General features: G+C 61.6%; 1 protein-coding gene across 5 annotated transcripts in view; it reads left to right on the plus strand.

The window, feature by feature from the left end:
* The window catches only part of IQSEC1 (IQ motif and Sec7 domain ArfGEF 1), a 125,151-nt gene that overhangs the window by 11,277 nt on the left and 95,528 nt on the right, over nt 1-18,346 (plus strand). For 2 of the 5 annotated variants that reach the window (XM_056129720.1, XM_056129722.1), the window contains exon 1: nt 8,233-8,453. The exons of 1 other annotated variant lie outside the window; for it this stretch is intronic. In XM_056129720.1, coding sequence (XP_055985695.1) covers nt 8,377-8,453 — 77 coding nt within the window. In that variant the 5' untranslated portion in view covers nt 8,233-8,376. Of the gene's footprint in view, nt 1-4,156; nt 4,202-8,219; nt 8,454-18,346 lie in introns of those variants that run through there. 2 more of the 5 variants (XM_056129717.1, XM_056129716.1) reach the window with 2 other exon arrangements.

Consider the following 18,346-nt stretch of genomic DNA (forward strand, 5'->3'; position numbering starts at 1 on the left):
ATGACTCCCGTTTCTGTGCTCAGGGATGACTCCCGGCCCTGTGCTCAAGGATCACTCCTAGTGGATCCTGGTTCGGGGGACCCTATGGGGCTCTGAGGGTCAGACAGTGGCTGCGTGCAAGTCTCTCCAGTCCTGCAGATCTCTCGGAGACTGTCAGAATTTCCTAAGCTTAGAGGGCCGTGTTTTGGGGGTTGGGGGGGAGGGTGTTGGGGGTGGGGCTGTTCCACGGAGGCTTGTCTGGGGCGGGGTTTGGGGAAGCAAGAGGCCGGGGAACTAATGCCCTGCGGGAGAGGATGGGAGATGGAGCGCTGCCACGTCACGTGGGCACCCGGAAGGGGTGTGAAGCTGCAGCGCCCCCCCCCCCACCAGAGTCAGAGGGGACTGCAGGGATAGCAGGGACAGACACGGCACCACGCACAGGACCCGAGAAGCAAGGAGGAAGGCACCTCCCCGTCCCCATGGCCCCAGCACACCCCACCCGGGCGCTGCCTCCATGTGCCTGGTGGGTGGAGGGCACAGATCACAGCCCAGGGTGTGCTGCCAAAGAAAGGAGCATTGATGGGGTGTGGATGGGGCTCGGGGCAGTCTGGCGGGTGGGGCACCCCTAGCCCGCCCCCCCCCCCCCAGAAAAGCCCCTGCCGGCGGGTTCTGCTGGAATCACATTCTTCCTTGGTGCTTTTTTTTTGTTTGTTTTTCGGGTCACACCCAGCTATGCTCAGGGGTTACTCCTGGCTCATGCACTCAGGCATTACTCCTTGCAGTGCTCGGGGGACCATATGGGATGCTGGGAATCGAACCCAGGTCGACTGCATGCAAGGCAAATGCCCTACCCGCTGTGCTATCACTCCAGCCCCTTCCTTGGCGCTTTTGGGGGAGATCCTTTTTCTGCAGCTGCTGTGGGTTTAGGGGCGCAGTGAGGGCTGGGGTCCCTCCGTGTTGGTGGCGTTACTGTGGAATCCCCAATGCCGCCGCCCACCCAGCTGTGAGGGACCCCTTGTGCGCTGTAATTCTCAAGGCAACTTTGCCGTTTCCAATGGCTCTTTGGAGTTAGAAGCATAGACCCGTGGCAGAGCGTGTGTTTCTCATGTCAGAGGCCCTGGGTTTGGCCCCTGGCACCACACATGCACTCGTGGGCACACCCTGAGCCAAGACATGGGCTCACCCCCAAGGGAGGCTCTTACTGGCACTGGGTTCGGGTCTCGGGCATCTCCGGGGCACAGGTGTCTCCTGTCCAACCAGGTCTGGAAACCTGACTGCTCCCTGTTCAGCAGAGGGAAACCGAGGCCTGAGAGAGGAAGGGGTTTCCTCGTGGCCACTCAGACCCTGGGGACGCCACAGCTCCTCTGAGCCTCCCCTGGGGGGGTTGCGCCGACGTGAGTGTTTATTGATGCGCCGTTTCTCTGAGTTCTTGCGTTGTCCTAGAACGGACATCTTGGTGTGACCTTCCAGACCCCCCCCCGAACGGATGAGGGTCCACGGCCCACTCCTCAGGGCACCATCCGCCCTGCACACACGGCACCTAAGAAGGAAGGCCAGCCCCCCAACCCTGCCACCACCTGGGCCCCCCCCCAACCCCCAGGCGCTGCCTTCGTGTGTCCGGTGGGTGGAGGGCACAGATCTGCAGCCCGGGATGCACCACAGAAGGAAAAAGCATTGAGGGGGGTGGACCGACCTCCGGGCAATGTGGTGGGTGGGGCAGCCCTAGCTCCCCCCCCCCCCCCCCCGCCCCTGCCCCGCCGGAAAATCCCCTGCCAGCCAGTTCTGCTGGAATCATGTTCTTCCTTGGTGCTTTGTTTGGTTTTTTGGGTTTTTATTTTTTTGCTTTTTGGGTTACACCCAGCCATTCTCAGGGGTTCCTCCTGGTTCTGCACTCGGGAATCACTCCTGGTGGTGCTTGGGGGACCCTATGGGATGCCGGGGATTGAACCCAGATCAGCCACGTGCAAGGCAAACGCCCTCCCCGCTGTGCTATCGCTCCAGCCCCTTCCTGGCGCTTTGGGGGAAGAGCCTTGGTTGCAGCGGCTGTGGGTTTCAAGGCACAGCGACCTTTGTCCTGTCCCCAACAGTCTCCGTGGCCTGGCACTGTTCTGACACGGTGCCAGGGACCAGGGGTGGCGGCCACTTCTGCAGGGGGAGGAAGTGACCCACTCGGAGCCCCGTGGAGTGGCCGAGGGCAGGGAGGTGCCCCACAGCATTCAGAGGAAGGACAGTGGCCCCTGAGCCTGAGCCCTGCCTGGATAATTGTGTGCCTGGCGTCCACCACCTGACCCACAGCCCCCCAAGGATCCTGGGGCTCCTGGGCGAGGGCGGAGGTGGGGGAACAGACTTGGGACACCCCCATACCGAGTGCCCCCGCGCCTTCCTCGGGCCATGGAGGCGGTGCCCGTAGGCAGACAGGGCTCGCCAAGGGGGATTCTGCAGGGCCCCGTTGGCTCCCACACCTGCTCCATCGGCCGCTCTTTGTTTGGGACCGCATGCAGTGGCACTCGGGGGTGACCCCTGGCTCTGTGCTGGGCGGGGTGCTGGGGACTCCAATGAGCGCGTCCGCTCCTGCACACGCCAAGCAGCCCACAGGCCGTTGCGTCTAACTCCTCTGTCACAGAGAGAATATTCCACAGCAGCACATGAAGCATGGGGGTCTGGGCTAATCAGGCTGGCCATGTGGGCACCGTTCTCGGGGCCTTCTGTGTCCTCCGCTCGAAGCGCTTCAGACGGGGACATAAAAACAGAATGCCTCTTTTGCAAACCACAGCACCCAAAAGGAGAGAGAGAGAACAAAAGGGAATGCCCTGCCGCAGAGGCAGGGTGGGATGGGGGGATGGGGGGTGGCAGGGATACTGGGATCAGTGATGGTGGAGAATGGAAACTGGTGGAAGGATAGGTACTCGATTGTTGTATAACTGAAACCCAAGCACAAAAATTTGTAAGTCTACAACTGTACCTCATGGTCTTTCACTGGTCTGTCACTGTCACTGTCCTCCCGTTGTTCATCGATTTGCTTGAGCGGGCCCAGTAATGTCTCCATTTTGTTGTTACTCTGTTTGGCATATTGAATATATACTCTCGGTAGCTTGCCGGACTCTCAGAGAGGGGCGGAAAGGAAATTAAAAAAAAGAAAAACAGCGGTCCAGAGGGGCTCGTTGACCTACTCAAGGTCACACAGCACATACCCTCTCGCTCTGGAACTCAGGCCCTAACGTTAAGTCTGAACATGACAGTGTCCTGGTTCTCTGTAAAGCCACGATCATCTGTAAAGCCAGGTTCTCTGTAAAGCCAGGTCATCTCCCACGGGCCCCCACTCTGTGTCTCATGGTCCCCAGGAGGAAGTTTCCATTCCAAGCAGGGCCCGAGGAGGGGCTGGGCTGTGTGCCAGGGGCTGGGCACTGACCCCGGAGCCTCACCCTGGGTCTTTCCCACTGGGCCGGGGCCTCTCTGTGTGTACCAGCTCAGCACGGGGTGGGGTGGACACAGGCCTCAGCTCAGAGCCGGCCCTGGCCGGGCCACCCTGGGGGCCACAGGCTGGTGGTCCACGTGCATTGTCTGCCTCGTGAGCAACGCGGGACTCCTGATTCTCATGGTGCACTTAAGGGAAACTGAGGCACAGAGCACTGAGGACCCGCCTGGGGGGATGTGTGGCTGTGTCTCAGGCCAGCCTGGCCTGGGGGGGGGGACAGCAGGGGGACCTCATGTCTGACCGTGCTCCCGCCGTGTCTTACGTGGGGGTGAGGGTGGGCTGCACTGCCCGAGGCCCTGGGAGGGGGGGCAGGAGCAGGAAGCCTCAGCGGGACCAGCTGCTCTGTCCCCCTTGGGTGGGGACGTGGTTGTCAGGTCCACAGAGGGAAGGACAGCCCCGAGGCTGGGGGGTGCTGGGGGGCTTGGAAGAGAGCATTGATGCCGTGGGGATCGGCGTGGACTGGGAGGGGCAGTGGGAGGCTGCCCGCCCGCTCGCCCTGGTGGGGTCCAGCCCAGGCGTCCATAGAGCTGCGCTGAGCCTCTCCTGTGGGGGGCAGTGGACTGGCGTGGGGGTCAGATGTGCGGGTGACCAGCAGGGAGAAGAGAAGCACGTGGTTTCTGGGGTGTGTGGGTCCCTCGTGGGGGTCCCTCGGGGAGCTTGTGGCATGGCCCACCGGTAACCGTGTCTCACTTTGTACCCCAGGAGCTCTTTGGAGACCGGAAGCACCCTCTCCACTGACCGCTACAGGTACTGTCCCCTCCCCTCCGGCCGGCCTTGATCCCACGGTGCCCTGGGGGCCCGGATATGGGGGGGCAGCAGCTGGCCCCGCCACCCCCCACTGGGGGCTGGAATGCAGCTGGTGTTCTGGAGAGCTGGCTGAGAATAAGTGCCCATCCCCCCAGGACCAGGACCCAGTTGGACCCCCACCGCCACCCTGGGGCCAGGGCTCAGCTGTTTCCTCCTGAGATGGGGGGCCCCAAGGGCTGGTCTACCATGAAGGTCCCACAATGACGCAGAGAAAGGCCAGTGCTTGGCTGGAGAGCGGGGGGGGGGTCCCCCCATCAGCCGGGGTGCACGCCGCACCTCGGGGATGCCGACTGTCTTCAGCAAACCATCCCTGCAAGGCAGAGGGAAGGTGTCGCGCCATCCAGGGCATGAGCGCAGAGGTGGGGGGGGCGCTGGGCTCTGCGTTGGGGGTAACCTGTGTTGGGAGGAGTAGTGGGAACACCAGGAGTTGATATACTACAGGGGACAGGAAGTTCCCCTGCGGAATCTCTTCCAGGGTGGGCTTGCTTTGCAGGGTATGGGGGCCGGCCCAGAGTGACCGTGGGGGACACTCCCAGGGCAGAGCCTGGACCACCAGCAGGGCTGCACCCCAAATGTGCGGGGGTGGCCAGCGATGGGATGGCCTCAGGGCCAGCTCTGCACCTCCAAAACTGCAGGGAGGGAACAGGCAGTGGACGTGGGACGCTGCTCCTCTGAGCCGACTGGGAAGCCACCAGTGGACAGGGCCAGTGCCAGCGCCCACACCCTCCGGAGCTCTGCCCTGTGGCCTTACCCTCACCCACCCTGAAGGGAGGAGGAAGCACTTAGCCTGGCCCCTTGGAAGGGGTCAGCATCTGATACGACCCCCAGTTCTGACCAGGGGACACGCAGATCACACTCTGCATAGCCACAGAGTCGAGCGGGCGATCTTTGTGGGACCCCCGCACCCCTACCCTGGAGCCAGGCTGCCCTGTCTCTTGGCCACCGTGGCCCCCCATGAGCTCGCGCTCGCTGACCTTTTGTCACAAGAGCAACAATCCTCTTGGGTGTCTCTAGTGGGAACGGTGCTAACTCAGGTGTTTCTTGGAAGTGGAAATGGTGTTAGGGTCGACTTGTGAAGGTGCGGGACCCCTGCGGGAACCCTTTCCCTGCACCCTCTGGCAGAATTTCAGAGGTCCCTCGTCCAGGGTGCCCAGCAGCTGAGCAGGGCTGCCTGCCTGAGTCCTGGGTGAGCTGCTCACCCCATGCCGTACCCACTCCTTGCCGTGTGTGGTCCCCCACTCCCGCCCCCCATCACGGACTGCCTCCCTTCCCACACCTCCTCCTTCAATGATCACAGAGTCACATGCAGAGTCTAGAATGTTCTCGAGTTGGGTCGGTGCGATAGTCCTATGGGCACTTGCCGGGCACTTGCCGAGCACGCGGCCAATCCGGGTTCAATCCCCAGCATCACCCATGGACTCCCCAGACCCCCACCAGGAGTGATCCCTGAGCAACGGGTGTGCCCCCCGCTACCCAAATAGTTTCTTGAGTTTGTTGCGCGTGCTGGGAGTCTTTAGTACAAGTGTTCGCACTTCTCTTCTCGTGACCGACCACACACAGACAGACAGACACACACACACACACACACACCTGCCCCCCCCCCACCCCTACAAGGGGCCAGGGGCTGCTGAAACTCCCCCACAAGCACACAGCAGCATGGAGTCACCTGCTCGTCCACTCTGCCGCCCGCTGACCAGTGGGCAGCTCAGAAGGGACGAAGGTGGGGGCGGGGTCTTGTCCTGTTTCAGGCATCACAAGCATGAAAAACTGGCCCTGGGGCCGTGGGGACTGGTCAGCCCTGGCCACTCTGGGGAGGCCAGAAGTAACAGCACCGGCGATGTGGCCCCCGGAGGGTCGTCCAGGTGGAGGGTCAGCCCCGTGCCATGGTCCTGCAGTGCGTCCCCGCCCTGCGTCCCCCTCAGCGCCCCCAGAGACCAGAGGTCGGGGGCTGGACCCTCAGGAGTTCCTAGTGTTTGGGGGGCAGCAGTGGCCGAGGCCCTCTTGTCCCGGTGGGGGGGGTCCGTGGGGGAGAAGCTGCGACCGAGGTGGTCCCGGGCAGTTCTGCAGAGGCGCGGGCTGCAGCCTGGGAAATGAGACAAAGGTTCCAGCCAGTAATTGGCCCCTTTCACAGACCGGGCGCTTCCTGCGGGCGCGTGAGGGGGATGCTAATGTTGGGGGAGGGGCAGCGCTACCTCTGCCAGGCAGATGGTCCCCTCCTCCCCACGCGGCCCCCCACCGCCTCCACCTGGGCATCCCCTCCTCTGCCTCTGCCCCAGTGCTGTGGGCTCCTGCTCCTGGGGGCCCCCGGGGGCAGCTTGCACCCACCTTCCGGAAGCCTCTCAGCTGTGTCCATCCTGTCCAGGAGCCGTGTGTGTGTGTGTGTGTGTGTGTGTGTGTGTGTGTGTGTGTGTTGGCGGGAAGGGTGTTTAGCAGCCGTGAAATAGTCCTTTAAGCCAGGGCTGCCCCGCCTCCGGTTAGGGTGACCCCAGATTTCTCCAGATGTCGCCAAATGTCCCAAGCAGGACCACGGGTGGAGGCAGCATGACCTTCGCCCCCCCCCCGCCACCCCCTAGCCCCATGGGATCCCGGTGCCCGTGCTGAGTGGGAGACCCGCCTCCAGGTCTGGGGGCCCTGCCCCGGGGGCTTTTCTAGGACCCTGTCCCATGCCAGCCCTTGGCCTCCTGCAGCCTTGCTGGGACCCCGACCCCAGCCCCCTGCCCCATGCCACACACAGGGATGGGGTCTTCGCTGCGCCCCTGCTTTCTTGCCTGGGGTGAACCAGCACCTTGTAAATGAGGTTGAGCAAACCAGGGTGCCCCATGGCAGAGGAGGTGGACTGTGTGTCCAGTGCCCTCCCCCCAGCCCCAGACCCCTCCCTCACCTCCTCAGGGGCCTTTGCTGCCACAATGACAAGTAGTGGCCCCCGCAGGTCAGGCTGAACCCTGAGCTGTGGCCTGGGCGGGAGGGGAGGTACAGGGGGAAGTGATCAGGGGGGCAGGTGATCGAAGGTCCTGTCTTTGGAGAGAAAGGGCGGGTGTCAGAGGGCTGGGGGGGGGGGGCGAGAGGTGTTGGAGGTCCCGTCTGATGGTCCCGGGGAGCCCCCAGGAGGGACCTACAGGACTTGAAGGGGACTCGGGGGCTCACTCACATCAGGTGGGCAGCAGGTGGACGGGTCAGTGTGTGGCTTCTCCCCTAGCATCTGAGGCCACCTGAGGCCATGGAGCAGGCTGGTGCAGGCTGGCCAGGGGAGTGGACAGCAGGGTCAGAGCAGGACCTGGAGCCCCCCACCATCGGTACAGGGGGTGCTGGTGGCACGGGGGGGGGGGGGCCGGGGCCCCAAGCCTGCATTCTGCCCCGGGGTCCCTGTCCCTGCCCAGTGATGGCCCCGGCTGGCCATGGCCCCTGGCCACACCCCGCCCCCTCCTCCCTCCCCAGCCACGGGAGTTCCCCCCCCCCCCCCCCCCCCGCCGGCAGCCAATGAGCGCGGCCTTGGCAGTACCATTTTAGATTTTATCAATGTGTCCCCGTTGCCCGGGCAACGGGCTGGGCGGCCCTGTCAGCCTCTCTCCGCTCCCACCATGTGGCGCCCGGCGGGTCTCTGCTCACGCAGGCCGGGATCCCGCCAAACCGGACTGAGCTGGCCGCCGAGGAAGCCACTGTCTGGCGGTTTGTCTTCCCTCAGGCTCACCCCCTCCCCGTGGGGGGGCCCCGGGGGTCCCTGGTGTCTGCCGCGCTGTGCCCTGACCCTCGGTGGGTGACCGGGGGTCCTGGCTGTAGAAGAAGCCACCAGGAGCTCCAGGATGACAGGCCAGGGGCCCCCAGCCCAGCTCCGCCCGGCCCCGGCTGCCTCGGCCTGCCCCGGGGACCCCCAGGGGAGCCCCAAACCGCGCCAGCCACCAGAGACAGCGGCAGAGAGGCCGCCCCGACGCGCCGCCTGAGCGAGCCGCCGGCTTTTGTGTGCGGTTCTTTGTACTGGAGGCGGGTGGTGCCGGCGCCCGGCGTGGGCGTGGGGGCCAGGGCGGGCCCAAGCCTTCAGCCCCCCGACTCCCACCAGCCCCTCTCTGCATCCCTGTGGAGGCGCCAGGACGGGCCGGCCGGGGACCCCAAAGGTGAAAATGCTCAAGTTCAAGGCCTTTTGCCTGGATTACTGGCAGTTTCTGTGTCTGCAGCCGCTGCACGGCATCTATAAAAGGTACGCAGGCCCTCGGCGGGGGGTGGGGGGCCCCGGGGGTGGGGGGAGAGTTTATCCTGGGTCTGCCACCCACAGAGCCCCCTCGCCACCCCGCGCCGGGTCCCAGCGCCCAGCTTTGGCCCCGCTCACTTTGCGTCTCTGCTCCGTCGCTTCCCCACCCTGAGTCCGGCCGTTTTCTGCAGGAAACTGGGTCACCCCAGAGGGTCCTGTGGCCCAGCCACTGTTGTCTCGTTCCTGGCTCCTGGGAGCAGCCCTGGGGCCGATTGTCCTGCGAGAATGACCCAGAGAGCCTGGTCCCGTCCCGGCCGGCCGCTGGACAGTGGGGATTTGCCTGTCTCCAGCTCAGGCAGGGGTCTGGGGCCGAGCCGGGTCAGGACAGCAGCCCTGTTCAGGCAGTGGCCGTGCAGGTCCCTGGCCCCTGCCCAGCTGTGGCGCGCTGGCTTGGTCACTGTCCCTCTCAGAGCTGCTGCGTCCTCTTCCCGCGGGACTACAGCCTCAGGATGGGGAATGGCACGGGAGGGGGAGGGGCTGCTCCCTGAAAGGACATGGGCAGCAGACACCACGGACTGTGTCCAACACAGAACGGGGAGGAAGTGCCTCAGGACACTGTCCCTGCGACCAGAACACAGTCCCCTGAGCGGTGTTTCCCCAAAGCCATGGCAGGAGTGAGTTAGGGCACCTGCCTCTTGGGACTCTTTTTCCTGATTCTCACTTGCCTGTCCAGGGCTCCTGGCAGCGGGAAGCCTGGGGCCATCCCAGGCCAAGTGTGGGCTGAGGGACATGTCCGCCCCGCCTGCAGGGGGCACTGGGCTCCCATGCGCTGGGCCCTGGAATGTTCTGGTATGGTAAGAGTCGGACCCAGAAGCCTGTCAGGCTTGCCTTGGGGCTGTGAGTGTGGGAGTAGGACCCAGTGGGGGACTTCGGGGAGGAGGGGCAGACCAGCGGCCAAGTGCCTGCAGGAGTTGGTGGGGCCCAAGGCAGGGGAGACGCCTGGAATCTTGCAAGGGCAGGTGTGCCCAGGTGGCCGCAGGCGACCCTGGGTTTTATGGAGTCCTGCCCCCCTGCTGGCAGCGGAGACCACTGAGGGTGCTGGGCAAGGAGCCAGGTCCTCCCTGGGAGTCCCATGGTCCATGTGAGAGGCCTGGCTCCGCCTCCAGGAGCCAGTGAGACTCCCCGCTGGCCCACTTGTGGGCAGTGGGCATCTTTTTCAGACAGTGCTATTTTCTCAAGCTCTGTGTCCCAGAAACTCAAGACACAATCCTTAGGAACGGAACTTTCTGTGTCTGAGGGGAAGAGTCCCTCACAAACCAGGAACATCGGGCTCTCGGGTTTAGCAGTGGTCCTGCCGAGAGCCCAGCAACCAGGTGGGAAGCCATCTGGGGGAAATCAAGGAAGACTTCCTGTACTAAGTGACATCAGAGTCATACCTGGGTGGAGGAGCAGGATGATTCCTAGACAGGAAAAGGCGTCATAGCTGGGGCATGAGCACATAGATGGAGCACAAGCTAGGCTGGTTCAGTGTCAGAGGTGAAGCCGAAGTGTCAAGTACCTGCCCGTGATGGGGACAGGTAGGACGACTGGGTGAACAACGCGACATTGAGGCCGCTGCGTGTCTGCCACCCTGAGGCCTCTCTGCCAACACCCAGCTCTGCACAGCCCCAGGGAGTGGAAAGTCCCCCAAATGGTTCCATTGTAGGGAAATCGAGGCCTGGGGAGGAAAAGTTAGCCGGCCAAGCCATTGGGCCATCCGGCCAGTCTGGCCGCAGAGGCCGCAGCTGGCCAGCTGAGGGGCTTCCACGGGACACCCAGCCCATCAGTGTCTGTAACCGGTGGGGAATATCCATCAGCCAGACAGTGGACACTGGCTTTGTGCTAAGAGGCCCACCTCGTGGTCCCTCCATAGCTGGGGGCCAGGGGCTCGGGGGTCTTGGCACTCCGTGGGATACACCACACTCTGGAGGGGCTTCAGGGATGATTTTGCCTGAGCAGGGTCCCTCCGAAAGGCTTTGCAGGCAGAACCACGCTCCCCAGCACCCCCACCCCACCCCGTGCCATATGCTGTTGTCGGAAGCTGCGACCCCAAACTTGAGAGTATGAAAAGGGTGTTTTGTAGACAATGCATAATTAACCACTTCTAAACACAGGGTGTGCCGGGCTCCCGCGAAGCTGTTAATTATTCTTCATTAGTGATCTTAAATTAATGTAAAATAATCCTGGAGCCCTGCCAGGGACAGGGATGGAGGGTGGAGGGGAGCTGCCCGCTCTGGAGTCCCGACCAAGGAAAAGTCAACCCCCCGCCTCTGCCCCTACTTGGGGCTCTGGCGACCCACAGCCCTCTCGGCTTAGGCCCATGGGTGGGCACAAAGCCGTCCCTGTGCCCCCCCCCCCGCCCCCACCCGGAGCCCTGCAGACACTGGGGTGCCCTCCTGGTTGATGTTCGGCCAGAGAGAATGCAGGGTGGGTGAAAACTCAAGCCCACTTCAGAAATGTGCCTCTCGTTCCCGGGGGCTGGGGGCCTCCCTCAGACCCCCACCCCCAACTCGCCTGACCCCCACCCGTGCTGATCCTAGCTGTGGTTTTTCCTGCTGTTAAACTTCAGCTGCGTGAGATCGTCATTTGCAGTTCGCTTTCTGAGAAAGCTTCGCTCCTGCAGTTCAGGAACCTGACATGAGTTGCTCCAGTCACTCCTCAAGTGTCCAGCTCAGGGGCACTGAGGGCCTGAGCACTGTGGCATGACCATCCCACACTGCCTCAGGGACTTTTGCCTCTTCCTGTGCTCTGGCCCCATCGTACCGAACATGGCCCTGTCAGTCGGACTGCTGGGGGTGGCAGCCCGTGACTGTGGGGTCAGACAGGGCATGTCTGCTGCTTCCCCCGCCCAAGCCTGCTGTCTTCAGAGACATCCCTCAGTGCTCATGAGCAGCAGAATCCCCTACCTTTTAAAGGCTGCATAATATTCCCTGACGTGTGCAACCATGCTCTTCTGCTTTCTGTGGACAGGGCCTGCTGCTGCCACAGGCTATTCTTCATGAGGTCCGGGGTCTGTGTGGTTTCTCAGGACCCCCGTGGCCAAGAGGACCCCTCCCACAATTCTCCCACAATTCTCTGTCCACCCGACGTGCAGTTCAGTGCAAGGGCTCTGGCTTGTGGTACTTCTGGGCCCTGCAGTGCCTAGGACCACTAGGACCCTCCCGATCGGGACCTGGGCTCCTTCTGGGTCACACTGGCTGTGCATGGGGACATTTGTGAAGCCAGGGGTGGAATGGGGCCAGACCTCTGTGTTCTAACCACTACACTATCTGCCAGGGCCGGCATTCTTGCTGACTCTCGGCATCTCAAGGCAGATGGTATGCTTCTTTGGTAAGGGAGATGGGAACGCAGGTGTGGTGAGGGCCCTCCTGAGCCCGGCTCAGGCAGCCGGAAATGGAGGGTGTCAGCACGCTCCGTTCCCTGCCCCATAAGCCATCTTTTGCGTCCTCACCAGCATGCTGTGGGGGCTTCTGCCCGGCCCTAGAGGGTAGCTCTCAGGGTCCCAGCAAACTGAGTCCCTGCTCGGCACGTTTCGTTGGCCTCTTGGGGAGAAGTGAAGTTGGCTCTGCGGATGGGCGATCTGTAAAGAAACTCCTTTGGGAGCCCTAGGAGTGGCCAGTAGGAGCTGGGGGCCCAGGAGGGGTTGGGCAGAGGCTGCCAGGACACCCCCCTTAGAGCCTCCACTGACTCTCAGGAAGCTCAGGCCAGGCCCCAGTGGACTGGTGTTGAGCACCCCCGAGGCTTCAGAGAGTGACTGGCCAGTGTGGGCTCCCAGGCCAGGCAGGCGATGGTTGCCGCTGTCCCTGCCAGGGCCCAGCGTCCCCAGCGCTTGGTGTCGTCTTCATCTTCGGGCAGCCTGAGACTTTGCTGTGGTGTCCCTGGTCCACGAGGCCCGCGAGGGCGAGTCGGCTGCTCCCCACGCGGAAGGGGGACCTGCTCCCTGGGGTAAGCCTCCGGAACCTCTTTCAAACAAGGGCGGTGGCCGTGGGGGACACAGCCGGGCAGCTGGGAGGAGGTGCCCCCGAGCCCGGAGTCCTGGGGGCGAGCAGCCAGACGCTCGAGGCCAACCACACGGCAGGGAGACAGGAGCTCCTGGTAGGAAGAGTGAGGACCCTGCATCCCACCCAGCACGGGCTCCCCCACTGTGAAGAGGCCAAGTACTCCAGAGTCTGGACTCAGGACCACAGGCAGGGGGAGAGTCTGATTGGTCCAGACCTGACTGCCCCGCCCAAAGACATCGGCAGAACCTGATTGGTCCAGCCAGCCCGGACTGCCCCGCCCACAGGCATCGGCAGAACCTGATTGGTCCGATTCGTCCGGCCCTGTGCTGGGAGCCCCGTGGGAGGTAAACACCATCCCACCCGTGACCAGATGGGGCATGCAGAGACCAGTCCCCGGGCATCATGCCCTGTGGTGCAGGCAGTGTGGACGGCACGGAGCGAGGCAGAGTGATCTCTGACCCATGTCGGGGCCCTGAGCGCTGGCCTTCAGGATCCCCAGGGAGGGATTCCGAAGTGGCTGGACAGCCCCCAGGCCGAGCTTTGAGGCGCAGTGTCCCTCCTGGAGACAGGCTGCCCATCCCGGGCTAGAACCATCTGGCAGCGGCAAGAGCAGGCACCGGAGGTCCAGGATGGCGCCGTGTGTGACATGCATGACTCCTGGATCCTGTGCTGGCCCCAGCCCCAGGGAGACGGCGTGAGAAGCACAGGGACTCCCTTCTTTCTGGGAAAGGGCCGGCCCAAGCTCCCCACACACCCACTTCCTGCCCACAGCAGTGGCTGCAGACTGGCGCAGACTGAGGACTGTCTGCCCTCAGCCGCATCCTGGCAGCCAGCGGAGGAGTGGGACGTCCCACAGGGGACGGCTTTGCCAGTCCGAGGGGCTCTGAATACCCAGCCCACTGGAGCTAAGCCTGAGTCCTAATGAGCTGGATGGAGCCTTTTCCCCATCAGAACCGGGCATGGCGGGTGTGGCCCCCACAATTCATGCTAGAGGTTTTTTTTTTTTTATTTTCTGGGTCACAGGGGTTCCTCCTGGCTCATGCACTCAGGAATTACTCCTGGCAGTGCTCAGGGGACCATATGGGATGCTGGTGTCGAACCCGGGTCGGCAGTGTGCAAGGCAAAAGCCCTACCCGCTGTGCTAAGATTCTAACAGCCCCATGTTAGAGTCTTTCTTATTTGGGGTCACCCCCCCAGCACTACTCGGGCTGCTCCTGGCGGTGCTCGGAGAACCATATGGTGCTGGGGCTGCAACCCTGGTCCTCTTACAGGTGAGCCTGTTCTCCAGCCCCTGTTAGGTGCAACCCCAGTACAGCGCAGTGTGACTGCGTGAAGACAGAGCCCTACAAGGTGCCTAGTATGGTTTCCTGAGGAGAGATGGACCCATTCATAGAGCGGCCGGTGGAGGGGGGAGATGGTTAATGTTTTTGAAGTTATCAGGGCCCCCAGGGCCCAGATATTGGCTAACTTTTTCCAGGGTGCATCTGTGAGGATGTTTCCAGATGCAAAAAAATATCTGACTCAGGTAGTGAAGCAGACTGGCCACCCCAGTGCGGTGGGCTGCATCCAGTCAGGTGAAGGCACAGTCAGCTCTAAGGGCTGAGTCGATGTGGTGGGCCCTGCTCTGCAGCCCTTGAACTGGTGCCTGTTTCCCTCCACCCAGGCACTGACTCTTGCTGGTCTGGATCCTGCCAGCTCTGCCTGAATAGTGCCTTCCACTCTCCCATCTTCAGTGACCCATGCAGACGCAGGGACTTGTCAGCCCCCCATCCCTGAGTGAGCCACTTCTTTCTGCTAATGAATGGAAGAGGGAGAGACTGGGTCTCCTGGGGGTCCTGTTCCTGGGGTGCACAGTGCAAGGGCTTGGCGAGAGGCCCTGTTGGAAACTAGCCCACTGGATGGGAGATCTCCTGCTCCAGAAGGCACCAGGCCTCATTGGAAGAGAAGACGGCTGGAATGAGTATGTTCTGTATGACAGGAACACTATCGTCACGATTATCTCTCATGTGTAGGCCAGTGTTGCTCAGTCTTTTATCTACCGTGGTCCTCCTTGGACCTTGATTTCTTCCTGTGACCCGGGATTATTCTGGGGGCGGGGGGTTGCACGGGGGTCCATGTGTTCCCCAGCTGAGATGTGCTGGTTTACGCTGTGTCCCTGTGGTTCCATTCTTGCTGCCCCAGCAACACTATTGTGGAACTCTCTCTTCCTCCAGGGAAGTGGCCAGAGACCCCCATTCTCTGGTTTAGCATGTGCATCCCTTCTATCTAGGGCAGAAACCATGTGGCACGCTGTGGGGTTGGGATGTGGTGTTGGGGGCTCTGGTGGGTGGAACTATGGTGTTTGGGGCTGTAGTGGTCTGGGCTGTGGCACTCACCCTGGTGATTAGAGCTGTGGATGTGGGAGCTGTGGAGGACGAGGTATAGTGGGCGGAGCTGTGGTAGGGTGGGTGGGGCTCAGTGGGCGGGGCTAAGGTTGGCTGGGCGGGGCTCTGTGGGCAGGGCTGTGGTTAGCGGGAAAGGGATCTAGTGGGTGGGGCGGGGCTTTAGAGGGCGTGGCTTTGGCTCGCTGGGCAGGGCTGTAGTGGGCGGGGCTGAGGTTGGCTGGGAAGGGCTCTGTGGGCAGGTCTATGGTTGGCTGGAAGGAATCTAGTGGGCGGGGTGGGGTTTCAGGGGGCGTGGCTTTGGCTGGTGGGTGGGGCTGTAGGGGCGTGGCTTTGGCTGGAGGGGCGGGGCTCAGGCTGCTGCCTTTGAGGCTGTGACCTGGTACACAGGATGTGGGTAGTCAGGGCCCCACCCTGCACTGCCCATTTGTATAGGGTCAGGCTGGGCTTCCCAGGGACGGGAGGACTGTTCTTCCCAGGATGGCACCCAGAATGAGATCCGGATCAGTTAGGGGTCCTGAGAGAGGACAGCGGGTGGGGTGCTTGCCTTGCGTGCAGCCCCAGAACCCCTTGCAAGGCCCCCTGAGCCCCACCAGGAGTGATCCCTGAGTGTAGAGCCAGGAATCAGCCCTGAGTACCCCAGGTGCGGTCCCGCCCCCTGCCCCCCACAAACAGATCTGGGTCAGCGAGTGAGCTGCTATCTGCGTGGACGCCCCTTCCGTGAAAGCGGCGACGGTGGCAGGAAAGACCCTGGAGAGCTGACGGGATGAGTCCAGTTCCAGTTTCCCAGGGTGTGTTCCGCGGTGGTTGCTGCGAGACAGAGAAGGGGGGGCAGGGAGGCAAACAGGTCGGTGCTGACCGCAGGGACGGGAACCCACACAAAGAGGCCTTTGTGCTCGGCCTGCAGCTTTTCTCTGAGTCCTGAAATGAATTCAAACCACAGTGTAAAGTAGGAGAGTTTGCACGGCTTGTGCGGGGCTTGCCCCTCCAGCTCCCCACCCTGCCCCTTCTCTGTCCCCCCGCAACACCTCCTCAGGGAGGTCCTCCCTGATGCTGGGACCACAGAACCTGACCTGCAGTCCTCCTGCCCTTCCTCCATGGCATGAGTGCTCAGTTTGCTTGTCTGAGTGTCCGCTCCCCCCTCCCCGTCCTCTTCCTCAGCACCCCCAACCTCCTCTGGCACACAGTAGGGGCTGCATTAGGTGTCTGTGAACAAGGGATTCAAGATTCCTCCAAGATTACCAGAAAGTCATCTTGCCCCGTACCCCTCCCCCGCCAGGTGCTATCTGACCCTTCATGGGGGTGGGGGGATGCACAGGAGGTGAGAAAATGTGAGGTGAGCTTTGAAGAGCTGAGCTCCTCCCTCCCAGGGCAGTTTTGTCACCGAGCTGGGCAGGGCCGGAGCCCAGCACCTTTGGCAGGAAACAGTATCCGCCTGACATCCAATCCCATTGTCTCGTTTTCATGGTAACCTTCTACTTACAGCAAAGTGATCCTGGTTTTCCATTGAGGGGTATGCGATAAGTTTCCTTTTCAAATAGACGTATTGGGGGCAAAAGCTAATTTGGTCTTTTGTGCTTCCTTTTTTACCTTTTGAGTGTTTTCACTTAATACACAGGGGAAGACGGAACAATAGGACAGTGGGTAGGATGTTGGCCTTGCACGTGGCCAACCCAGGTTCGATCCCCGCCACCCCATTGGGGTCCCCTGTGCCTGTCAGGAGGGATCCCTGAGTGCAGAGCCAGGAGTAAGTCCTGAGCATGGGTGTCACAGGGTGCGCCCACGTCCCTCCACCCCATTCCTGAAAGAAAACCAGTTTGGAAGAGAGCTGGGATATGGCTCAAGTTACAAGTCTCTGAGTTCAATCCCTGGCACTGGGCACCATCTGCACACAATCACCTGCCCTCCTTACACACACACACACACACACACACACACACACACCTCTATTTCCTAGCACTGCCAGAGTGGCTCTGGTGACCTCCAGCATGGCCAGACCCGAGCACAGAACCGTAAATTCCACACACGCAGGGTCAGCATCCCAGATGTGGCCCCAAGCTACCTAGCAACGCTGAATGTGGCCCCCTATAAATTAAAAAAAAAGTTCAAAAGCCACAGTTGGAAGCAGAGAATGGCCACCAGCATCCCAGGTGTATACCGAGTCTGGACCCGCGGTGCTTGGGCTGCCCTCTGACTCCTGTCTTCAGCTTCCTCCCTGTGAAGTCCGTCTTGGCTGCTCAGACGGACCTCTGGAAGCCAGGCTTCTCAAACCAGGGGACCCGATCCCGCAGTAACCCGATGTGGGAGCTGCAGAAATTAAAAGACGTGTTTTAAAATAAGATTCGTGGTGCTGGAGAGATAGCACAGTGGGTAGGGCGTTTGCCTTGTATGCGGCCGACCCGGGTTCAATTCCCAGCATCCCATATGGTCCCCTGAGCACCGCCAGGAGTAACTCCCGAGTGCAGAGCCAGGAGTAACCCCTGTGCACCACCAGATGTGACCCTCCCGTTGATCGTCGATTTGCTCGAGCGGGCCCAGTAACGTCTCCATTGGAGACTTTGTTGTTACTGTGTCTGGCATATCAAATACTCTCGGTAGCTTGCCGGGCTCTCCGAGAGGGGCGGAGGAATCGAACTCGGGTCGGCCATGTTGGCCGCGTGTAAGGCGAACGCCCTACCCGCTGTGCTATCGCTCCAGCCCAAAAAGCAAAAAGTAAATAAATAAGATTCATTATGGTTTATTATGTACAGCCAGTTGGTTTCTAGATCTGGTTTTGTTTTCTCCTGGGAGATTGGGGGCATACCTGGCAATGTTCAGGGGTTACCCCTGGCTTTGCACTCAGGGATCACTCCTGGCAGGCTCGGGGAACCGTGTGGGACGCCAGGGATCGAATCCAGTTGGCTGAACACAAGGTAAGCGCCTTCCCCCTATGCTGTTGCTCCAGCCCCAGCAGTTCTTATTTATCGACTTGTGTACCAGGGTCATGTCCAAACGTCTCGTGTAAAGAGGGATCTGAGTGGGAAGAGTGGGAGCAGTTCACGGCTGCAAGAGTCTGCTCCAGACGGGTCCCAGGGGAGCCACATGCTCTCTTGTGGGAGCACCCCCTTTCTATAAACTATTGTCACCCCCCTCCTTGGGCTGGAACGATAGCACAGCAGGTAGGGCGTTTGCCTTGCATGCAGCCAACATAGCCAACCCGAGTTCGATTCCTCCGCCCCTCTCGGAGAGCCCGGCAAGCTACCGAGAGTTTCTCATCCGCACAGCAAAGCCTGGCAAGCTCCCCGTGACATATTCGATATGCCAAACACAGTAACAAGTCTCACAATGTTATTGGGCCTGCTCGAGCAAATTGATGAACAACGGGAGGACAGTGACAGTGACAGTGATTGTCACCCCTCAGCTTATTGAAGTAGCAAGGCTCTGGGACTGGAGCGCTAGTACAGCGGATGGGGCGCTCGCCTTGCCTGTGGCCAACTTGGGT

This window comes from Sorex fumeus, unplaced genomic scaffold (assembly GCF_029834395.1).
Source record: "Sorex fumeus unplaced genomic scaffold, SorFum_2.1 ptg000072l, whole genome shotgun sequence".
In the NCBI taxonomy this organism is placed as follows: Eukaryota; Metazoa; Chordata; class Mammalia; order Eulipotyphla; family Soricidae; genus Sorex; species Sorex fumeus.